A 21,052-nucleotide genomic window follows, 5' to 3' on the forward strand; every position below is an offset into this window, starting at 1 on the left:
ACCATTAACTACAGTGCAGCCTCCTGGTTCACCCAGACTCTACCCCAAGCACCCCAGGATTGGAAGAGCCAAGGCTGAGCTGGCCCACTGCGGTATCCCCAGCCCAGTGCAGGCGGCCCAGGCACAGAAGCATGTTCTACCAGGCCTCTGGGGGTTCATCCCAGGAGGGGCCCTGGCTCTCTTGGTTCACGTTCATATTTCTCACTTCATAGGAGGCAAACTGATCTTCCTGTCAGGGCTGGAGAGCCTGAGGTACACAGGGACATATGGCAGCATTAATCCAGTGGCCGACACATTGGAGACACTCCCTCATGTTAAAATGCCCTGACTTGGTCGACAGAAGACACCCACACCTACATCACACCTACCACGGGGAAGACCTCCAGTGGCTGGGAGGTGGAGAAGTGACCACTGCTAAGCAGGGCCACAATGCCCACAAGCGGGGTGGGAAGTGCTTCCTGGAGGGCCTCACCCGTGGCCCACCACCCACACCAACCCACCCTCAGGGCCTGCCTGGGCCTCACTCACTTTGCCTCAGGCTCTGAATGGCAGTGAGGTAGCCGGAGCCAAGGTACAGGCCAGAATCTATCTTCGAGGGGATCCTCAAAAACCCAACAGCAGCGTCCTTGAACAGCAGGTCCTTAGTCTCAGGAGGGGAGCCAAAGAGCTGGAACGCTGATGACTTGTTTTTTCCAAACCTGTCCTAATTAAGGAAAAATAGAATTATGATGTCAGTGGTAAATAGGGAGGAAACAAAAAAAAAACGATGTTGACAAAGAGTATCTGGAACTTAGGGATGATTCTGAGAGCTGGAACCCTGGTCGACTTCCTCCTGGAGAGGGACCCGTGCCATCCCTGTGACATGAGCTCAGCTATGGTTTCTTTAGAAAGTTGCTGGAGTCTAAGAACGTTAGAGTCCTGAAAATATTGCATCATACTCCCCCTGCTTCTGCTCCAGCCCACAAGACGCTGTCAGTCTGCAATGCTAGAAGGGGCTTCATTGTTTCTGCTGTCCAGGGTACAGCCTAGGCAAGCAGTCCACTGACTTTGTAACCATCTGTGCAGTGAGGCTACAGAAGGACTTCCAGAGTGGCAGGAAGTTAGGGAAAGAAGGAACCTCCCCTCTACCTAATCCAAGTAGGTCAAGAGGACTGTGGCTGGGGATACCTGTGCCTTGAAGAGAAGCTCCCAGATCAAGTCTTCCTTGCCATCCACACTTCGGGCCACAACAGCATGAGAAGGGACCCGGGCCAGGTGGCACCTCTCGAAGTCCTCCACTGGCTTCCGAGTATTGTCTGGACAGAGCAGCTCATACTCGTCCCTGTCAGCCTTGTCTGGCAGGTTTTCTGGGAGAAAGGTGGGGAGGTGGAGGGGAGCCCGGGTGAGCCAACTCCAGGCAGTAACCATGACCTATAGTTTCCCTTGCCCCATAGAATTTGAGCTGGAGGAGACATCTTACACAGTTGATAGAGCTGGGGATCAGAAAGGCAGTGGATTTCTCCAGAACACTCAGAAAGATAAATACAGTGTCCAGAGAGCCTTGGGGGCCAGCCCAGTGTTCCTCTGACTGGATCACACTGGCTGCACTGGGATTGTTGTGACTGCTACCTGGCAAGCCAAGGAGACTGAACCAACCCCATCTGTTTCCACGGCAATCCTGCCTAGAACAGGGCCACATGGTGGAGACAAGCCAGGGGCCAGCCAGGGAGTGCTGCCTTACCGCGTGTATAGAAAGAATAAAAATCACAACAATTTCAAGGCAAGAAATACAGTTGAGTCACTTCCCAACACTGGGTGTATCACAAGAAGGGAAAAGACTAATTTTATGAGTGAGTTCAGCCCAATTTGAAACTGTGCATCTATATCATATGTAAGTTGCTTCAGAATATATAAAGTGACAGGAACCTGCCCAAGTCATTTTATGAGATTAGTGCAATCTTGGTCTCAAAATCAGAGAAAGAAGTACAGGAGGGAAGAATTACAGGCTTATTTTACTTATGAACATAAAGATAAAAATCCCAAATAATGTATTAGGTAACTCAATCTAACAGAGTATTTAAAATATTAATAGATCAGGATTAAGGTTTATCAGTTTATTCCATTAACAAAAGAATGGTCAAATGTCAAAAAACCTAGAGTAAGCCACAATATTAAGGGAGAAAAACTATGAGATCATCTTAATTTTAATAAGAAAAAGAAAAGTAGGAAAAGCATTTACATATTGAACATCTGTGATTTTCTTTTAGTTTCAGAAAACTAGTAATATAGAGAACTTGGTAAAGTTATTGAACTTGATAAATGACATTTATCAAAATATCTACAGCAAAATCATACTAAAAGAAGAAAATTTAAACATTCCCTTCAAAATCAGGAACAAGGCAAGGATGCCAGCTATCACATTACCAACAAATAGCAGGCAGCCTGAATTACACAATTTACAAAAGAAATAAGAGAAATAAACACTGGAAGGAAAAAGACAAACTCTATTTAAACATGATGTGATCATCTACATAGAAAAGCCAACAAAGCCGAGAAAGAACTAATAAAACTAAGAGAGTTCAGCAGGGTAACACTACAAAAATCAAGTGTTATCCTCATTAGCAATAACCAAGCGGAAACTAATACAGAATATAAGATAATATAATAGCAACTAAAATGAGTAAATAGCTGGTAATTAGCCTCACAAAAAAATGCATGAGCTCAACAAAGAGAAAATTTTTAACTTCTCTTTAAGTTATAAAGGATATAAAAAAAGATGTGATCAAATGAAGGAGATTTATTATGACAATTTAACATTATAAATATGTCAGTTTTTCAGGGATCAATTTAAATTCAAAACAATTCTAACTAAAATTAAAGTATGATGTTTTTAGAAATTCAACAAAACATTTCTAAAATTTTAGTTAAAAATTTTTGAAAATGAGCAAAACGTAGGATGAGAAGGCTCGGTCTCTCTCTTGCTGTCTCTCTCTCTCCACCAGATATTAAGACTCACTACAAGCTAGGGTAGTAAAAGCAGAAAAATACAAATACACCAACAAAACAAAATAGCTCAGAAACTGATCCATGGATATATACAAACTTAGTATAGGAGTGCCTCCACATATTAGTAGGAAAAAGGTTGAATTTTTTATCGTTGCTATTGTAAAGAAAATGGTCTCCCTATAAAGGGAAAATGCTGAGGCCAAAGCCACACCTAATTTCCGAGGTGGAGTACATACAAACAAATGTGTGCTGGGGAGGGTGGCCTTTAAATCTTACTGTAGGATCTCTTTATGATTTGGGAGTGAAGAGGACATCTTTAAAAAAAAACCCAAAAGCACAGACCAACAGGGCAAAACTGATGGATTTGACCCTGTCAACATCAAGGACTTTTGTTCAACAAAGTGTGCTACTGACAGATATTTTTGACTTAGAAAAGATCTTCCTAAATTCCAGAACCAACAATAACTTAATATTTGGATCCATGTGGTGAGACTGTCTCCAGTGACCCTAAGTGAATGTGGTGGGCCTGTCTCTGGTGGTCCTGGGAGAATGTGGTGGGCCTGTCTCCAGTGGTCCTGGGTCAATGTGGTGAGACTGTCTCCAGTGACCCTAAGTGAATGTGGTGGGCCTGTCTCTGGTGGTCCTGGGTGAATGTGGTGGGCCTGTCTCTGGTGGTCCTGGGTGAATGTGGTGGGCCTGTCTCTGGTGGCCCTGGGTGAATGTGATGGACCTGTCTCTGGTGGCCCTGGGTGAATGTGGTGGGCCTGTCTCTGGTGGTCCTGGGTGAATGTGATGGACCTGTCTCTGGTGGTCCTGGGTGAATGTGGTGGGCCTGTCTCTGGTGGCCCTGGGTGAATGTGGTGGGCCTGTCTCTGGTGGTCCTGAGTGAATGTGATGGACCTGTCTCTGGTGGTCCTGGGTGAATGTGATGGACCTGTCTCTGGTGGTCCTGGGTGAATGTGGTGGGCCTGTCTCTGGTGGCCCTGGGTGAATGTGGTGGGCCTGTCTCTGGTGGCCCTGGGTGAATGTGGTGGGCCTGTCTCTGGTGGTCCTGAGTGAATGTGATGGACCTGCCTCTGGTGGTCCTGAGTGAATGTGATGGACCTGTCTCTGGTGGCCCTGGGTGAATGTGGTGGGCCTGTCTCTGGTGGTCCTGAGTGAATGTGGTGGACCTGTCTCTGGTGGTCCTGGGTGAATGTGGTGGGCCTGTCTCTGGTGGCCCTGGGTGAATGTGGTGGGCCTGTCTCTGGTGGTCCTGGGTGAATGTGATGGACCTGTCTCCGGTGGCCCTGGGTGAATGTGGTGGGCCTGTCTCCGGTGGCCCTGGGTGAATGTGGTGGGCCTGTCTCCGGTGGCCCTGGGTGAATGTGATGGACCTGTCTCCGGTGGTCCTGGGTGAATGTGATGGACCTGTCTCTGGTGGCCCTGGGTGAATGTGATGGACCTGTCTCTGGTGGCCCTGGGTGAATGTGATGGACCTGTCTCTGGTGGCCCTGGGTGAATGTGGTGGGCCTGTCTCTGGTGGTCCTGAGTGAATGTGATGGACCTGTCTCTGGTGGTCCTGAGTGAATGTGATGGACCTGTCTCTGGTGGTCCTGAGTGAATGTGATGGACCTGTCTCTGGTGGCCCTGGGTGAATGTGGTGGGCCTGTCTCTGGTGGTCCTGGGTAGAATGTGTTCAGCCTGTGCATTCTGAGCAACTGTGCTTCAGTGAGTGGTCTCTCAGGGACATTCTCCTGAAGGACAGTAAGAGGACACACATAAGGGCATGAGTCATGGAGCTGTTTGTGGTAGAGAGAAGGACAGGATGACCTAGTCCATCACCAGGGTGATAGATAAGTAAAATCTGGTCGATGTGTTCCATGGAACATTCCTCAACTGTTAGAACCACTGAACTAGACATATACAACAACATGGATAAATCTATAAAACAAAATGCTGAGTGGAAAACCTTGGCAGCAGCATGGTTTCTAATGCTCAGTAAAACTTCTGTGAGCTTAGTAAAACAAACCAGTACTATACCTTTTGCAAGACCACCTATATCTCAGAGGACACATGTCAAGTACCTTGGCATGGTGTCTATGAGGGGAAGAAAAAGGCAGCGGGTCTGGGAGATTAAAGAAAACTGATCATTTAAAATATGAAATAACATAAAATAAGAGCTGTGCCCTGTAGGGAACCTTGATAATAGTGTGCCAAGAAGTGAGAAATCTAATTAGCTCAATACTCAGAGTTACGATAAAATAAAATAATAGGAGGCAGTACCCGTGGCTCTTCCCCCTCCTCTTACCAAACACTGTACTATCCTTGACAAAAGCCACATCTCCATCCCCTTCTTGCAGACACCTGTGAAACGAGAAAGCACCAGAAGTGTCAGCAGGGAGCGGCGCTCCAGACTTCATCCTCATGCCTCCCTGTGGAACAGGCCCTGGGGCTTGTCTCCCGTGGGCGTCTGATCACAGAAGGGCAGGGCTCTGAGACTTTGGGGCACCTCGACTGGGCAGACGGCAGGGGCCATGTCCAGGTAGGTTCTGAGGAAGAAGGACTCAAGTGCTGGCCAGAGACCCCTGCCTTCCACTTGAAGGACCGAGAGGGCGAAACTTGTCTTTCTATGTAAAAGAGAGTTTCAAAACCTCTACATGGGAGGATACAGGCTTAGTATTCTTGGCCATGTGGTTCTTTCTCCCAGGACTGAGTCAGCAAATGTGCCCTGGCCGGCGGAGAAGCAGGGAGGCTTCCCTCTGCAGAATTGCTTGAGCCCAGGGGGCAGATGGGGGAAGAGGAGCAGCGTCAGCCTCAGCATGAGGGCAGAGAGGGTGCAGGGGCGAATCAGGCAGAGCTCACTGTCTCCTGCCTGGGGGAGAGGCCCAGGTGTGGCAGACCGACATCAGCCTGGACACTCCGGCTGTCCTGCCTGGCCGGAAGCCCGGGACTAGTGGTCTCATGATAAGACTCCTTCAGTCCCTCTGTGGTTAGGGAGGGGGCAGAAGTCAACCTAGGACAACACAGGGACAAAGCCAGATTCAGGGTTCTCTGGGGAGACGGAAGGGGCCACTGGCGAGGTGACTGCTCATCAGGCTGATGCAGAGGTGAGGGGGAACATGTGAGGCCTGGGAGGCTGGAGAGGAACATGCACTGGGTAAAGTCAGCACTCTCTTTGGACTCAGTTTCTCTATCTCCACAGCAGTAGGAGGACTGAACCTCCTCTGTGGTCCCCGCTAGCAGGCTGAGCTCTATTTGGGGCCAGAGAAAAGGCCTCCTGACCCAAGGACATGTGGTGCTAGGGCCGCAGGGGAGAAGAGGACAGTCTCACTCACTTGAAGGCACCGGAGTAGCCAAAGTATGGTTCCTGGGAGGAGCAGGCACATTTATTTGTCCCTGTCCCCGCACACAAGCGACACAGGTTAGGGTACTGTGTTCCATCTGCACAGGGAACACAGCTGGCGGAGAAGAAGTTGGCCACAGCTGTTGAATACAGAGAAATGGACCACAGAGTGTGAGCGAGCCCCTGCCACAGACAGTCACACCTCCCAGTGTACCCTCCCTTGGGCAGAGAACCGCTTCCTCCACCCCTGCCTGACAGCCTCCTTGTGAGGCTGGGAGCTCAGAGAGACGCACCTTGGCTGAGAGCAGACTCAGCTGCCACCTCCCGAGGGCTGCCGGTGCAGCAGAGCCTGCCAGGGCATGATTCAAGCTGGCTAACCTCACCCCTACCTTGGATTCACCACATATGTTCACCTGTGTGATCCCAAAGTGCTGGCTTGTGTATGCAACTGGAGTAGAGACCCCTGCCTGAGATCACCCACAATCTCCCAGCCCTCTCACCTTTCTCAAGGGGCTCTGGGGGCCCTGTCCAGTTCAAGTACGGACGAAGTATCCCCACAGGGATGTTCCACCCAGCGGACCTGCCAAGGCCGGTGTGGCAGGACTTCACACCTCGTGTTTGGCTCAGCTGAAAGCCGCTGCCCTTCTTCACTATGGCCACAGCATAATAGTGGGTTTGTGGCTCTGCAAAAGGCCAGCAAGAATTGAAAGCTCTTAGCGTGGACCAGAGGGAAAAAAATAGCCCACCCTGACCAAGCCCCTCGTGGGAAGGAGAACTGTATGCTGCAGTTTCATCTGGTGCCGGGCAGCCCAGAGCCTGCTCTGTTTCCCCAGCAAGCACACACGTGTCCTCCCCCATTGGGTCAGCGTCTGGCCTAAAGGCCCAGGGACTCCTTTCCCAGCAAGTGTGATACTGCCCGAGACCCCACCTCTGCACCTCATCCACTCTGACTCCACAGAGCCCAGGGCCAAAGCCAAGGCCACCCCAGCTTCTGGGTCCCCAGGGAGAACTCACTCCCTCCGGTCTCATAGACCTCCGCTGCTATAGGTCGCAGTTTGTAGGGTTCCAGGCCTGCATCATACACCAAACCACCATCAAGTGTCACAGCATCTGCCTTGTTTGCCTGAAAGCAAAGAGGCCAGACAGACTTCAGGAGAAAACCCACCCTAACCCAGGCAAGTGGATTTCAGGATGTCAGAAGCCTCCATGGCTGGAAGAATCTTCAAAAAAGTCAGCTCTCGATCATGTCCACTCACGTCCTGTGAGATATGGCACGAGCCAAGGGACCCTCATTTTGGGCAATGAGCACCAGCTCAACTGCTTTAACTCCTGAGGTTTGCACATGGCCTCTGATGTGCCCACCCGTCTATATGGCTCTGCACTGTACCCTTCACAGTCGTTTATATTTAATCTTGTTTGTTCTAGAAGCTTTCTCTCCTGTTTTTGCTTTATATTTATTTCAAGTTCCTTTTTATTGAATAGAAAATATAACTATTATGATATCTTAAAATTATCATAATAAACCACGTTCATCCTCTTTGGCATATTCTCATATGCTTATGTATTTCTTATATTTGCAATCTGGTATAGATAATATTTTGTGGACTGCTATGTTTATCTAAAACTACATACATTTTCTTACTTCTATAGAGCCTTTATTGATTTTATTGACTTCATAATATTTTATTATAATTTGGTTGTTCCATGATTTATTAAGTAATTCCCCAAATGTTTAGCACTTGGGTTATTTCTAACTTTTTGCTGTCAAAACTATGCTTTCGTAGATAACTTTGTCCTCATAGCTTCTTTCCTTCTGATGACCTGTTGCCTTGGGATAGGCATCTGAGGGTGGAATCACCCAGACAATGAGCATGTTTAGCTTCAGAGCCCTGGCTGCTGTTGCCATTCTGCTTTCCAGAAGATTCATAATGCCAATTTGGAATGCCAGTGCCTGTGAAGATCAGTTTTAGCATGGAATCACCAGCTGGACATGCTTTCATTTTATTAAGTGTTACTACTTTAGAAAATGCAAGTGCTGACAAATTGCTTAGGTTTGTATTTCTCTGATTATTAAGGGGGACATTTCTAAGTATTTTTATTAATTATGAATTCCCTCTTACGAATTCATATTATTTTTCTTATTCAGTCCTACCTTTCTTACCGATTTGAGTTAGTTCTTTATAGACTGTAAACAGTAATCACTCTCAGAACTGGTACATGTTCACTCTGGCACTTTCTAAATTTTTTGTTCAAATGTTCTTAATGGCTATGAATTAAATTTTTTATATCTTGAAATCTGTCAGTTTACTTCATGATTTGGTTCATCGCTTAAAAGCTAAGAGATTTCTCTCCCCTCTACAGTTCTGCTAATTAACCTGTCCTCTAGTTTTTCAATAATACACATTTTATTTTTAACCATTTAATCTATCTCAACTTTATTTTGATGCATGATATGTAGTACTGATTTCAAATGGGGCTCTTACTAAAAAGGTGGATTTTGTGAGCTCATTCACAGGTATTTGGGTTGACTGGGTTAGAATAGGGCCTGGGAATCTGCATTGTAAACCAGCAGGAAATGCTGCCACTGCTCATCCACAGGCCACAGTTGTAGAACAATAGCCTAGAACATTGCTCAAACTAGATTTTTTCCCTAAGTGCTTTCCAATAACCCTAGATATCGTTGGAAACTTTTACGCAAATTCCCCAGCCTGTGCTAGAGTGGGGTACACACAACCAGGGCCCGCGGCAGGCACACAGAATGTATCCGTTGACTGAAGGAGTAAAAATTACTTCCGTAGATCTTATATCTCAAAAAACAAAAAGAATCTGAAATCATCCACAAGTCACGATTCCCTTTTCTCTTTCTCTGCAAACGTCTTGGACAAATGTCTTTCCAACGCCCGATGCCCAGCAGGCCCCGCCTCAGCAGTGTGTCGTGGTGATGGTGACCAGCTGAGCCTATTTCTCTCGGGGTTTAGAGGTGATGATCTTCTGGAGGTTTTACCTTTCAGAGTAACCTTGACTTCTGCCAGTGGCACATGTTCTTCCAATAAGGCTACTTCTGTGTCATTTCTGCACAGTTGTATTAACAGTTCATGCTGAGATCCCAGTTTCCCCACACACCGTCTCTCCACTTCAGAATGTTAGTTTCTGCTTTCAAAATAGCACTGTGTCCTACGAGAGAGGACTGCTCCCTACTTACAAGCACCCAGGAAGAAAGGCAGAGGGAGAAGGGGAGAGCACATTTTCTATTGTACTCCACTCCTCCTTCCGTGCACTTTGGTCCCACCCAAAATATGGCGCTGACTTACCGCAATGGCCTGGATACATTCAAAGCGGGAGGTTTTCTTTATGCAGTAGACAGAGGGGCCACGCACTTTTTTGATATTCCTTTGGAATTTGATGCATTTTGCTACCTCTGCTGGTGATATGGTGCACCATCGAACTCTTCTCTTAGGGGCAGCCAGACACAGTCCTGGGAGAAAGAGGCCAAGGAGCAAGGGCTGAACCACTGCCCACGGAAGAGAGTGCCTCACCCTCTGACGGACCTCCCCAGACCCCTCCATGTCTCCCTGCTCCTCTCCTTCCCTCTCCAATCTGTGGCTAAGTCAGGCACTCTCCTCAAGTGGAGTTGTCTTGCTGGCCTAATGAGAGCTCAGCGCTGCCCAGAGGGCTGTGACTCTCAATAAATTAGAGGAGACACTCAGAGCCTCTGGATTCTTTTCCTTCCTTTGACTGACACAGTTCCTACCCCTAAAAATATGATGATGATCCCTTGCATCAGTTTACGGAGTTCTACCTGCTTTGTCCCACTTGAACCTGGGAGGTAGGCAGGAAAAGGATTATTGCTCCTGTTTTTCTGGTGTGAAAACCGGCTCTTGAGGAGGCTGAGTGATGGCTGCTCAGCAGTGGCAAAGTCCAGCCTGGAATCCAGATCCCTCTAGATTGTTGTGTCTACAAGCATCGCCCCAGAGGATGCCAGGAACTAAGGAAATACACCTGAGTCTTTGTCAGTAGCTGCAGTAAGCAGTGTACCAAATGGGGCAGTGTGCCTGCACTACCAGCATTCACCTCTGTGTCGGAAGAGGAATCTTAGTGGGGGCATGGAAATGTTCTAAAACTGATTTATGGTGATGGATGCACCACTTGGTAAAGTTACTAAAAATCATTGAATTGTACACTTGAAATAGGTAAATTTTATTATATGTAAAATATACCTCAGCGAAGCTGTTACAAACAAAAACCAAACATTTGGCTGCAAAAGCCCACTTCCCCTTTGGATGTGCTTTGGGGTGGAACACTCGCCCTCTGCCACCTCCTATTCATGAGCCATCCCCTGCACAGTCAGACCCACTAGAGTGTGGGAGGGTGTGGGGAGGAGACCTGTGGCTCCCAGGCTGGGTCAGCAGGGGCTCAGGGGACTGGCTGCCACAGTCCTCCTCCACCAGCCATCATCCTGGGAAATCCCAGGGGATGTAATCTATCCTCGGAAGCCCTCACGGAACTGTCCCAAAATGAGAATTAACCCTGGAAGATTCAGCCATTTGTGACCCAATAGCATTTACTGGATGCACTCTGTATACACAGCACTGTGTGATATGCAGAGGAACATGTAAGGAGACAGGACCAGATCGCCCCTCTGGAAAGGCAAAGGGCAAAAAAAGAGGAAGTTAAGTATGATGAATGCTCTAGAAGAAAACAAATACCAAACCAAGAGTGAGGTCCCCATGACCTGAGCTGGTAACTAGAGCAGGGCACTCCAGGAGGAGGCAACAATGGGCCCATGTGCACAGCACTGTCGCAGGCACATTCCATGCCAGGTGCTTTACTCACACCTCACACGTTCTCTCTCCATCGATCCCCCCAGCCCCTCTTGATTGTGAGTTCGGCCAGCATCCCCATTTTCCAGGGGAGGAAATTGTGGCTTTAATTAGTTATGTGGCTTGCCCAAGTCCCAGTAGTAAGTATTGGATCGAGTAATTGAACCTAGGCAGTCAGACACCAAACCGCTCTGCTCTTAACACTAGGCAGCCTGCCTATATAGGTTAGCTAGGTTAGAGACACGCTGCTGTGGAGTTTGAGGTCAGATCATGGAAAGCCTCCTGGTCCAAGGAAAGTGCTGGTCCAAGGAGGTCTTATTCCAGAGGTCGTGGAGCTGTGACTCATGGGAGAAAGTAGAGATCAGAGCTGCTCTGCCTAGGGCAGGGAGGAGAGTGGACTGAAACCTGGGAACCAGGCAGAGAAGCACTGGGAATGTAGAAGAGGGCGGGAACAGGGAGTAGGTGTCAGAAATTAGCTTGGTAATGGATGGGACCTGGGGGTGAAGGGAGAGAGCAAAACGAAGACCTGGCCTCAGGCTGGGGGGAGGGCATGAGCAGGGGCAGGAATAGGGAACCCGGGGCAGAGCTCCCTTCTTCCCCTGGGAGGGGCTGACCAGGAGACTAAAGGACCACTGAGGGGATTTCAGAGACCCACAGGCCCCAGCCCCCCAAACACCAGGGGCTGGGTGCAGAACATGTCACTCCGTTCATCCCCTCTCACAGCTCCCACCATTCAGCTCCAAAGCTATGCGTCCCCCTCAAGACTGAGTGCTCCCTGAAGCAGGTCTGGGTGTGGCCCCTCCTGTATGCCCGACCCAGCACCTGAACTGTGTCAGCCACCCAGATGCTGCCCACCTGAGCCTGGATGGAGACTTCCTGAAAGTACACATCCTCAGATTCCTTCTGTGCAGACATGCAGTGCCCTGGCCTCAAAGGCAGGAACTGGATGGAGTTAATCTTCTCACCCTACCCAACCTCTGCTGGCCAGGGCACCCATTGGGAGCAGGGCAGGACCCCCCTTGGGCAGCTGCCACTCCTTCCTCAGGTAAGACAAGGGTTTCGGGACACTTTGGGGTGCTGGCCACCACCCCACTGACTGCAGGATTTAAACTGCAGACCTGTGTGGGGGCCAAGACAACCAAAGATGCAAGTGAAAATGGAACCTACTGGTGCAACTCTGAGCCAGGATCCTGGACCACGGCCCATGACCACCTCCGGAAAAGCAAGGCTTCCTACCTCTCGGGCCTCTCCCAGGTGGCCCTAACTCTGTGCTGTGGGCCCAGGAGGCCACACATCAGGGAGCAGAAGGGTCCTGGCCAGGCCCAATCCTGCCTTAGAGAAGAGAAAGGTGACCAATAGCCTTGGGAAAGAATTTGGAGAAGAGGACCAGAAGGCAGGGACAGGGATGGCATCATGCTCCCCAGGTGTGGGGGCACAAGCTCACTGCTGCTCACTAACCACCCCCTTCCACCCAGGAAGCCTCCAACGTAGAGTAGATGCCCTAAGACAGGAGGAGGCTGCACTGGGCTGATGGGGGGAGGGGGGTCCCCTGGGCTTTCACTCGGAGCCCGCCACACTGCCGAGGGGCTGATGCCCATCACAGCCCTTTCTGCTGCTGCCTCAGCCCCTCCCCCTCCACCACAGGAGGCCCTGCTCTCACACATTTACATCACCAACGTCCATCACTGGCGAGTGCCCTCTGAGCACCCCAGAAATTATTTCAGGTTCTTGCGTACGGAGCTAACCATTGTTTAGTCCCTTCTAGTCTGGGCACATTTAAAACCAGAAATCAATCATTTCTCTCTCACACCTTCTGACAGAGGGGTCCCATCAGGAGGGTCTGTGCCCCGGGGAGGGGGGGGGTTGTTGAAGGCTTGTGTCCACTTTGCCCACCACGAAGCAGACGGCACCCCACCTTCTCCTCACAGCTCTGTGCGATGATGGTTGGACAGTTTTTAAATGAAGAAACTAAGGCTCAGAAAGGCTCCATCTTGCCCAAGTTACAGTCCTTGCAGGAGCTGAGATCTGAACTCCCGTCTCCTGTGTGTCTTGGGCAAGTCACTCAGCCTTTCTTAGACTCACTTTCCTACCACATAAAATGCATGCAGTACTATGGGTACCAAAGGTCCTAGTAAGACAAAATGGGACAGGGTCCTGGAAGCCCCTGTGGGAAGCTCTAGGCACTACCCGGACCGGCTTAGAGGATCCCTGCTCTGGCTCCGCCCTAGGCATGGGCGGGACCCGGCCGCCTCTTCGGCTGCAGGCGCAGGGACCAGGGCGCCCACCCGACAGGGCGCAGGGGCCAGGACGCTCACCGGTGGTGGGCACAGGGAGCAGGACGCCCAGCGGCCAGTCGCACCCCCAGGTACCTGCACTCACCCAGGGCCCCGAGGGACAACAGGGCGGGGAAGAGGAGCTTCATGTCTGGGGTCCTGAGGCGACTCCAGTGAACGAAGGCTCTGCCACCTGCGCTGGCTCTGCACCCTTTTATCCAGGGCTTGGTGACCTCACGGGGTTTGCCCCACCCTTTGGCCAGTAGCTGTCCCTGCCCCCCCCCCCCATTTCCTTGAGGCTGAAGAACCGTGGAGGGAGGGGTCAGAAGGGGGAGGGGAGAAGGAATGGTGCCTGGGCAGGGCTTGACACCACAAGAGAGGAAACCCAGCCCCCACCCCACCTCCCAAGTCCACCCTGGTGCTGCCTGGTTACTGGGATGTTCTTTCTCTCCCACTAGTCTGCAAGCCTCTGGTGGGTTGCAGCCCCCAAGTTTTGTCCTCCCTCTGGTCTCAGTGCCTCCTAGAGGGTTGGGCACAGAGCAGGGGTCCTAAGGTGAGTATTTGTGGGTCATGTTGACTGTGAGACTGACCTTTCCTTTAGCAGATGGTGTCTAAAGTACCTGAGAGCCAGTCAGGGCAAGTGGGTTCGCCTCCATCTTGAGGCAGCAACCAGCCTGGAATCCTAAAGAGGACCCAACTGCCTCCGCCTGAGGTCAGCAGCAGCCTGGGACAGCTGGCAGAGATAACAGAGGCCGCCCAGAGTCTGACCAAGCTGCCCATGGGGTCCCTCCCAGCCCTGCTGAGAACACAGTACAGCTCCCAAAAAACAGAGCCAGAGGTCTCAGAGAGAATGCCCACCACCCAGTGCCCAATGGCCATCTCCCTTTCTCCTTTACCAATGAGAACGATGTCCTACCACTTGTTTTGTTTTTATTTTGTGGCAGTATAAGGTGGGAGATGGGCACCTCATTTTGATAAATGTCATATTTTCTCCTCCGTACACAAGCTGACTCTATTTCGGGAAGCTGTTTTTAAATTCTAAAGCTAGAATTTTTCTTCTAAGAATAAATCTTGTAAATCACTCCCAAGATGCACAATGGCTCATGTGCCAGGATTCCAGGGCAGCACTGTGTGTCATGAACCAACTGGAAGCAAACTAAGCATCCATCTCGAGGGGTGTCACACAGAGTGTAGTGCAGTGCACACAGTGGGACACGCTGGGGACCTCAGAAAGGACAGGCTGCCCTGTATGCTCTGATGTGAACTTAGCTCCAAGGGATACTGAGTGAAGAAGTAAGGTACTAACAGAGGAAAATCACAGGTCACCTGAACACCCCCTCTTGACGGGTCAGTCTGGCCATTGTGTTATTCTGAAATCTGCTTGTCCTGAAAAGCTGGTCTTGACTCTTTGCTTAGACTGCTTGGTACAGAAAGCATTTCCCGGAGAAGATGGGCAAGAGCTAGGGAGGCAGCCCTGCTGAGGGTGGGCATGCAGCAGCCCCTCAGCCATGGAGAAGCAGACCCAGCCCAGGTCTTTGAGACCAGCAAGGAGGCTGTGGGGCCCCTCCGCCCTGGGCTTGGATCCTGCCAAGGCACGAGAGTGGGGTCTGATCAGGAATCCTGCTTGCTGTGCATGAGAGTAAGGTCCCCGGTTCAGCACTAGAATTACCAGCTGGGTGTTGGGATGACAGATCCAGGGTGTCTCATTGTTTGGAAACACAGTATCGCAACATTAAAAGTTGCTTTCATCAATAATTGCAATAAGCTATTTCAAAAATAGTGAAGAAATACAAAATTGACTAATTCTCAAGAGCACTGAAGATCTTTGTTCCTAAAGTAACAACTCGGCTTTGCCTTTGCGTGATTATAAAAGAATTAAGAAATGTCACAACCCATGTCTCGATCTCTGAGTGCAAATTAGAAAAAGGATGAGTGGGGAGGTCAGAGACCTCCAGAGCCTCTATGTCTATTACAGCATTGGCGGGAACACAGAGAACCTGGGTACACAACCAAGATGCTGAGCTTAAGAGGTGCCCTGGAAGCATGACGGGGGAGACGACAGAGCAGACTGTTTTTATGCTGTGTCTGTAGGGAATGGCCCAGCCCCAGGCCAGGGATGTGCTCAGCTGGACACATGCAGAGCAGCCCTCCAAGGCCATCTGCAGAGGAAGCTGATGTAAGGGTGAGTCTGCCCAGAAGACAGATGAAGTTCAATTGAGTTCAACTGATTTCTTATCAACATTCGTTCATTCATTCATTCATGCCAGAACTGGTGGGTACCATGACAGACACAGAAAAGATGGGTCCATCCGTGCCCTAAGGAGCTCACAGCACAATGCGGAGGAGAGGGCAGAAGGATTTGGAAGAAGGATTGACAAAGTCACCCCCTCTATCCTGAGCTCCACACCAGGTGTCTATCTGCCTCTGGACAGCTCCTCTTGCAGGTCCTGTAGGCACCTAAATTCAGTGCATCTAAAATGGAACTCATCTGCTCCCTCAGGCCCTGCACCTTCTCCCATATTCCCTACCACTTTCCGCCAAAGCCACCAAATGAAGAGCCTCAGAGTCATCCTCAAATCTTCTGACCGGCCAGCCCTGTATGTGTGATGGGCACTTGATGATCAATATTGGCTGAATGAATGACTGGATGAGGAGAAAGGACAGAAGGAGGGCAAAGTGTCAAGTCTGAAAGACAGTGAGGGCCAGGGCTGGCTATGCTGGGCTGCCCACAGCCTGTGTGCATGGAGTCACTAATTTACCCATTCATTCAATATCCATCCATGGGGCATCTCCAATGTGCCAGGAGCTAAGCTAGATCTTGAAGAGCCTGCAGGGAAGCAGGATGCAGTTTTCCAAATGCTGCAAGGGTGGCATGGCATGAATATAAGGAGAACAAACAAGGTGGCTATGGTGCAAACCACCATGTAATGGCAGGACCTGGTGTTTCACAGGCAGGTGAGGGAGGCTAACTCTCTTCTCCCACAACCCCCCTCCCTCTCCATCCCAGAAACTCACACAGAGACCCTTTGCCAGCTCACGGACTGGCCCAAGCTAAGACCTCCCCACAGATGGGCAGTAAACCCCACACCCTGTCCTCCATGGAGCCCTCTAGCTTCAAACCCCAAGAGGAATGCTGGGAAGGAAGTGTGAGATTTGGGCAGAACCAGCTCCGGATGGAATAAAAGAAAAAAGGAGTTCCCCAGACAGCCCCTCACACGGGGCCTCCAGCCTGGCGACCCGGGCCTTGCTTCCTGCCCCTGCCAGTGGCTTAAGGTTACTGGCTTGGAAGAGAGCCACTTGTTAAATATTTAGGCATTTTGTGGTGGGTCGTTAAACCATTGGTAGCTTGAAACCAGTCATAGTGGCAGTATTTACACCATGGAAATTAGCAAATGCTACAAATCAGGGCATTTTCCCCTCCTGGAGAGCCAGTTTACAGCCCACCGCTGCCTTCTTTGTCATTGTTTGGAGGCGTGCATCGCCCATGTTGGTGTGTGTGTGTGCGGGGGTGCCATCCTAGGAGAGAGACAAGATGATAATCCTCAGCATTTGGATGACACGTTTAACTCCAAACAGAGCTGTCAGTGACTTTGTCTCATGTGACTCTAACAACAGCTCTGTGAGTGAAGAAAATCACTGTTCCCTCTAAAAACAGGTAAACCGAGGGTTGCCTGTGGTCACCCAGTAAGTAAGATACAGACAAGAGATGCTAGCCCTGAGTGTCCCGTTAGGCCCACAGCCAGGGGCTCTCTCTTCCCAGGGCCTAGAACTCTCTGAGAGCTCAGGATGCAGAGACTGAGGCCCAGGGCTATCCTCCACTCTTGATCTCAGCAGGAGGGAAACCCAGCAAGCACTGAACTCCTTCTTGGACCAGGCACTGTCCACCCCTTCCACACGTCGGGCGTGGCTTCTGGTCCTCATGGAAGCACCATGGAGTGCCTCAGTAGACCTGTTTCCAGATGAGGGACTCAGACCGAGCAACTGACCCATGGCCACACAGCTGACCTCTATCCAGTGACCCTTTGCTGACCACCCTGAAGAGAGAGCAGGAAGTGAGCCAGAATGAGGAGGAGATGGACTGACAGCTCCCTGCTTCTCAACCAGCCCTAGTCCTCACAGATCCCGTCACAGAGACCATGGTTTCCAGAGCAAGGCCTTCACACTGGCCCCGCATGGGCCCCCTAGCACAGAGCCGAAGGTCCTGGAGAGTCTTCGGGCTTGCCTGGGGGGGGGGGGCTGCCATCAGGAGGGAGCTCAGCTGAAGGGCAGTAGGCAGGAAAGCAGTGGCTTTATTAACTAATATGTCTTGTTGCCAAATGTTGCCCAATTTACAAAGAACCCACAGAGACAAAAAGCTTCTGTCTCCCTGGACAGCCCTCTTCCTCCTCCTCCTCACCTACTCCTCCTCATAATCAGGACCCTCTGCCCCACTGGACCCTCTCCTCACAGGCCCAGACCCTCTGGAACTGGCACCCCACAGACCTGCTGAGCGACACTGCACCCCTCTCCCCGGTGATCCAAGGGGCAGTGGAAACATCCTAGGTTTCCCCAGTTGCAAGATTTCAATTCTCCTGGGCAGGGTAGCACCCCATGTCCCTGGCAGAAATCCAGACTCCATGAGCACCTAATCACCACATCCTCTGAGGTGAGAATGTGCAGCAGGCCAGGCCCAGGGAGAGTTTTCCAAGAAGGTGCCAGCCAAGGGCAGCCTGGAGGGTAGCAGTGCCTGGCCCGGGGCCAGCCATGCAAATTTCTTCCCAGAAGGAATGAGGCCCCTGCCCAGGAAAACCCCCAGGCGGGAAGCACCCAAGCCTGGGGTGCCTTTTGCTGTCCCTCCCCTGGGGCTGCATTCTGGCAGGGAAGGGGCCTGCTCCACAGCCTTCAGCATCTGCAGCTCAGCTGGCTGGGGCCTCCGTGTCTGCTGCCTGCGCCATATAGGGGAAGGCCAGGCGGGCCTTTACTGAGAAGGAGCTCAAGATGAGTGCTCAGAGGAGCGAGGAGCCAGTTTTCCTCCATTTTCCTGGATGAGGCCGGAGCTCTCCCTCCCCAGCTTCTCCAGGCGGGAGTGCCCGGGCCCCTGACCACTGCTCCAGGGGGACTTCCCTTCCTCAGCGTTCCACTCACTTCTTCACTGGACAGCCTGGCCGGCTGGAGGGCATGGGGGAGAAATGGTTAGAAGCACAGGAGATTGAGTTTGGATACCTGGGTTTGAACCTGCTCCACCTGAAACAGCCACCTGGACCTGGGCCAGTCTCTCACCTGTCTAAGCCTCAGTTTCCCCATGTATGAAATATGGATACAAATAATAACTGCCTCATGAAGAGGGTGGAGTTAAAACCCGATGTTCTAGGTGCTTCCACAGCGCTCAGTACAGGCAAGCTCTTGTCCATATTTGCAGGCCCTCATGAGCCAACCCTGTGGGGGGCTCTGCTGGGCACAGGAGTCCAAGGAGCAGCAGGAAGTGGCCTCTGGGGGCGCCTGGCCCAGCGGGAGTGGCCATGTGTGCTGAGAGTCGACATCCAGGGTGCAGGTCTCCTGACAGAGGTGTTGCAGAGAGCTTTGACAGCGGGGGCGGTGGGGGGGTGCGGGACAGCTCACCCTGGGGCCGAGACAATGGCAAAGTTATTTTTCCTACGTGCCCCTCCTTCTAACGGAGCAGTGGCTGCCCCCAACTGGCCATGTTTTCTAGAGTGTTCAGTCTTACCCTGTCCTGCTCACTGGCTCCGTCTCCATATCTCTGTCTCTGATCCCTGCTCTCCTCTCTCCATCTCTCTTTCTGTCTCTCTCTCCTGTGCTTCCTTCTCCATCTCCAGCTCTGCCTCTCCCTCTCTACCTCTTAAACACATGCGTCTACATTTGTGATGGATGCACCTCCACTGGGAGCCTGCTCTGACCCCAGCTGAGCTTCCTTCCGGCACAGCAACTGTAATTGGTGACCCATCTCCCCACACCCACACCCTGATGCTGAGCTCCAGGAGGGAAGGGCTGTGGCTGACCCATCTCTGGATCCTCAAGGCCCAGCTCAAGGCCTGTTCCAGGGGAGAGTGTCACTGAGGGCTTGTTGACTGGGCAAGTGTGGAGAGAGGTGGGGTGAGAGGCCAAGACTCCCCACAAATCCTTTGGTTACAACTCTAACTGACAGCACCCTTCTCATCCTCCTGGAGGGAGGAAGAAGCTGGCTCGTGAGCATGACTGGAGCACTGAGCTCCAGTGCAGTGTGTGCGGGAGGGGTGTCTGCACACATCTTTCCTTTTCCCCAGTCTGTGCCATGCAGAGACCTCCCAGCAGGTGAGACATTCTGGTCCTGCCTCTGACCTTGAGGAGGAGCAGGAACATCAGAGCTGAGCAGAACCGAAGTCCTCATCTAATGGAACAGAGAAGGACGAGCCCTGCATAAAAGCACAGGGAGACTTGAGTAGTGCCCCTGCCCTGCCCTGTGCAGCATCTGCCTGTCTGGTGTCCTGAGGAGGGTTGGTATGAGGACAGCAGCTAGGGAGTTGATGGGAAAGGCTGGAGAAGAGATTCCTCCATCACTCCCCAGCACCTAGCACTCTCCTACAGGGAAGCTAGGACCTACTTCTACTGAAAGGTTCTTTCCTGCCCTACAGCTCCCTTCAGCTTCCAAAGACAAGGAGAGGGGGCAGCAGGAAAGCACCGGGGAAATACCAGTGATGAGCTGGGAGAATTGTGGAGGCAGGAAGCCAGGCCCCCCAAACCCTAATGCACTCCACTTTCAAGGCCAGAGATGCTCTCATCTTAGTCGATTAGTTTGCAGTCAAAGGCTAGTTGGAATCTCCAGAGGGGTCCATGGTAGCCTAGGACCTCTCTCTCTAGCACCTTCCACATACAGGCCTTCTCCAGGGACACTCCTCCTCCCTTCCTAGGCCTTCCCTTCCCTCTCCCTCCCAGCGCTAGAATCTATCCTCCTCTTTCCTCCCTCTACTCTTGTTCAGCTGAATCAAGCACTCACGTGCTTGCACGTGAGCTGTGGCATTTAATCCTACAAGTGTGTGATTATTATTGCAATTACACTCTGCCAAGGTCACATAGCAGGTGAGTTCCAGAGAGCAGTAGCCCAGGGTTTGCTCCAGGGCATCCTGTCCACTCATCCTTAACCTTCTTGTGTTCACGTTCAGAGTAAGAGGAACGGCAAAGAGGAAGAGCAAGACGCCCCCTTTTCTTGATCCACCAAGCAGATCTTGATCCTGAGCAAAATCTTCCTCCAGAGAGCATCAATTTCCAGAAAAATCCATTTGCGAAAAGACTGTTAAAGTTCAACCACCTGGTTGGCCCTCTTGAAAAGAGAGCTGAACTGCCTGGAGTGGATGGTGTTTGTGGGGGATTAGGAGGATGCTGAGGGGGTAGGGGCTGGGGGTTCAGGAGAGCAATCGCTGTGAACCAATAATGTTGTTGCCCAATGTTGCCCCATTTGTAAAGGAAACCCAGCAATCAAAGAGCTTCTCTCTGCTTCTCCTTCTTGCCCTTTCTCTGTGTCTTCCTCCCTCTCTGCAACCCCCACCCCTCCTCATGGTCTTCTCTTCACTCCAGTCTGGCAGGGCTGGGCCCAGGCTCTTAGTCTCTCTAGGTCAACACTTGTGCATCCTTTCCGACTCCCTCTTCTCCTTCACTCACTATGTGTGATCTGGTGC

The 21,052-nt window shown here is 51.1% G+C and overlaps 1 protein-coding gene across 1 annotated transcript in view; it reads right to left on the minus strand.

Moving 5' to 3' along the window:
• Window positions 1-13,586, minus strand: part of LTF (lactotransferrin) — a 28,734-nt gene extending 15,148 nt beyond the window's left edge. The window contains exons 1-8 of the mRNA XM_058556748.1: window positions 13,510-13,586; window positions 9,622-9,785; window positions 7,325-7,433; window positions 6,811-6,993; window positions 6,303-6,450; window positions 5,276-5,331; window positions 1,168-1,346; window positions 529-703 (exon numbers count right to left, since the gene is read on the minus strand). Of these exons, the coding sequence (XP_058412731.1) occupies window positions 529-703; window positions 1,168-1,346; window positions 5,276-5,331; window positions 6,303-6,450; window positions 6,811-6,993; window positions 7,325-7,433; window positions 9,622-9,785; window positions 13,510-13,552 (1,057 nt within the window). The 5' untranslated portion in view covers window positions 13,553-13,586. The remainder of the gene's footprint in view (window positions 1-528; window positions 704-1,167; window positions 1,347-5,275; window positions 5,332-6,302; window positions 6,451-6,810; window positions 6,994-7,324; window positions 7,434-9,621; window positions 9,786-13,509) is intronic.
• Window positions 13,587-21,052: the final 7,466 nt, after the last annotated feature.

Source organism: Diceros bicornis, chromosome 2 (genome assembly GCF_020826845.1).
Source record: "Diceros bicornis minor isolate mBicDic1 chromosome 2, mDicBic1.mat.cur, whole genome shotgun sequence".
NCBI classification, from domain to species: domain Eukaryota; kingdom Metazoa; phylum Chordata; class Mammalia; order Perissodactyla; family Rhinocerotidae; genus Diceros; species Diceros bicornis.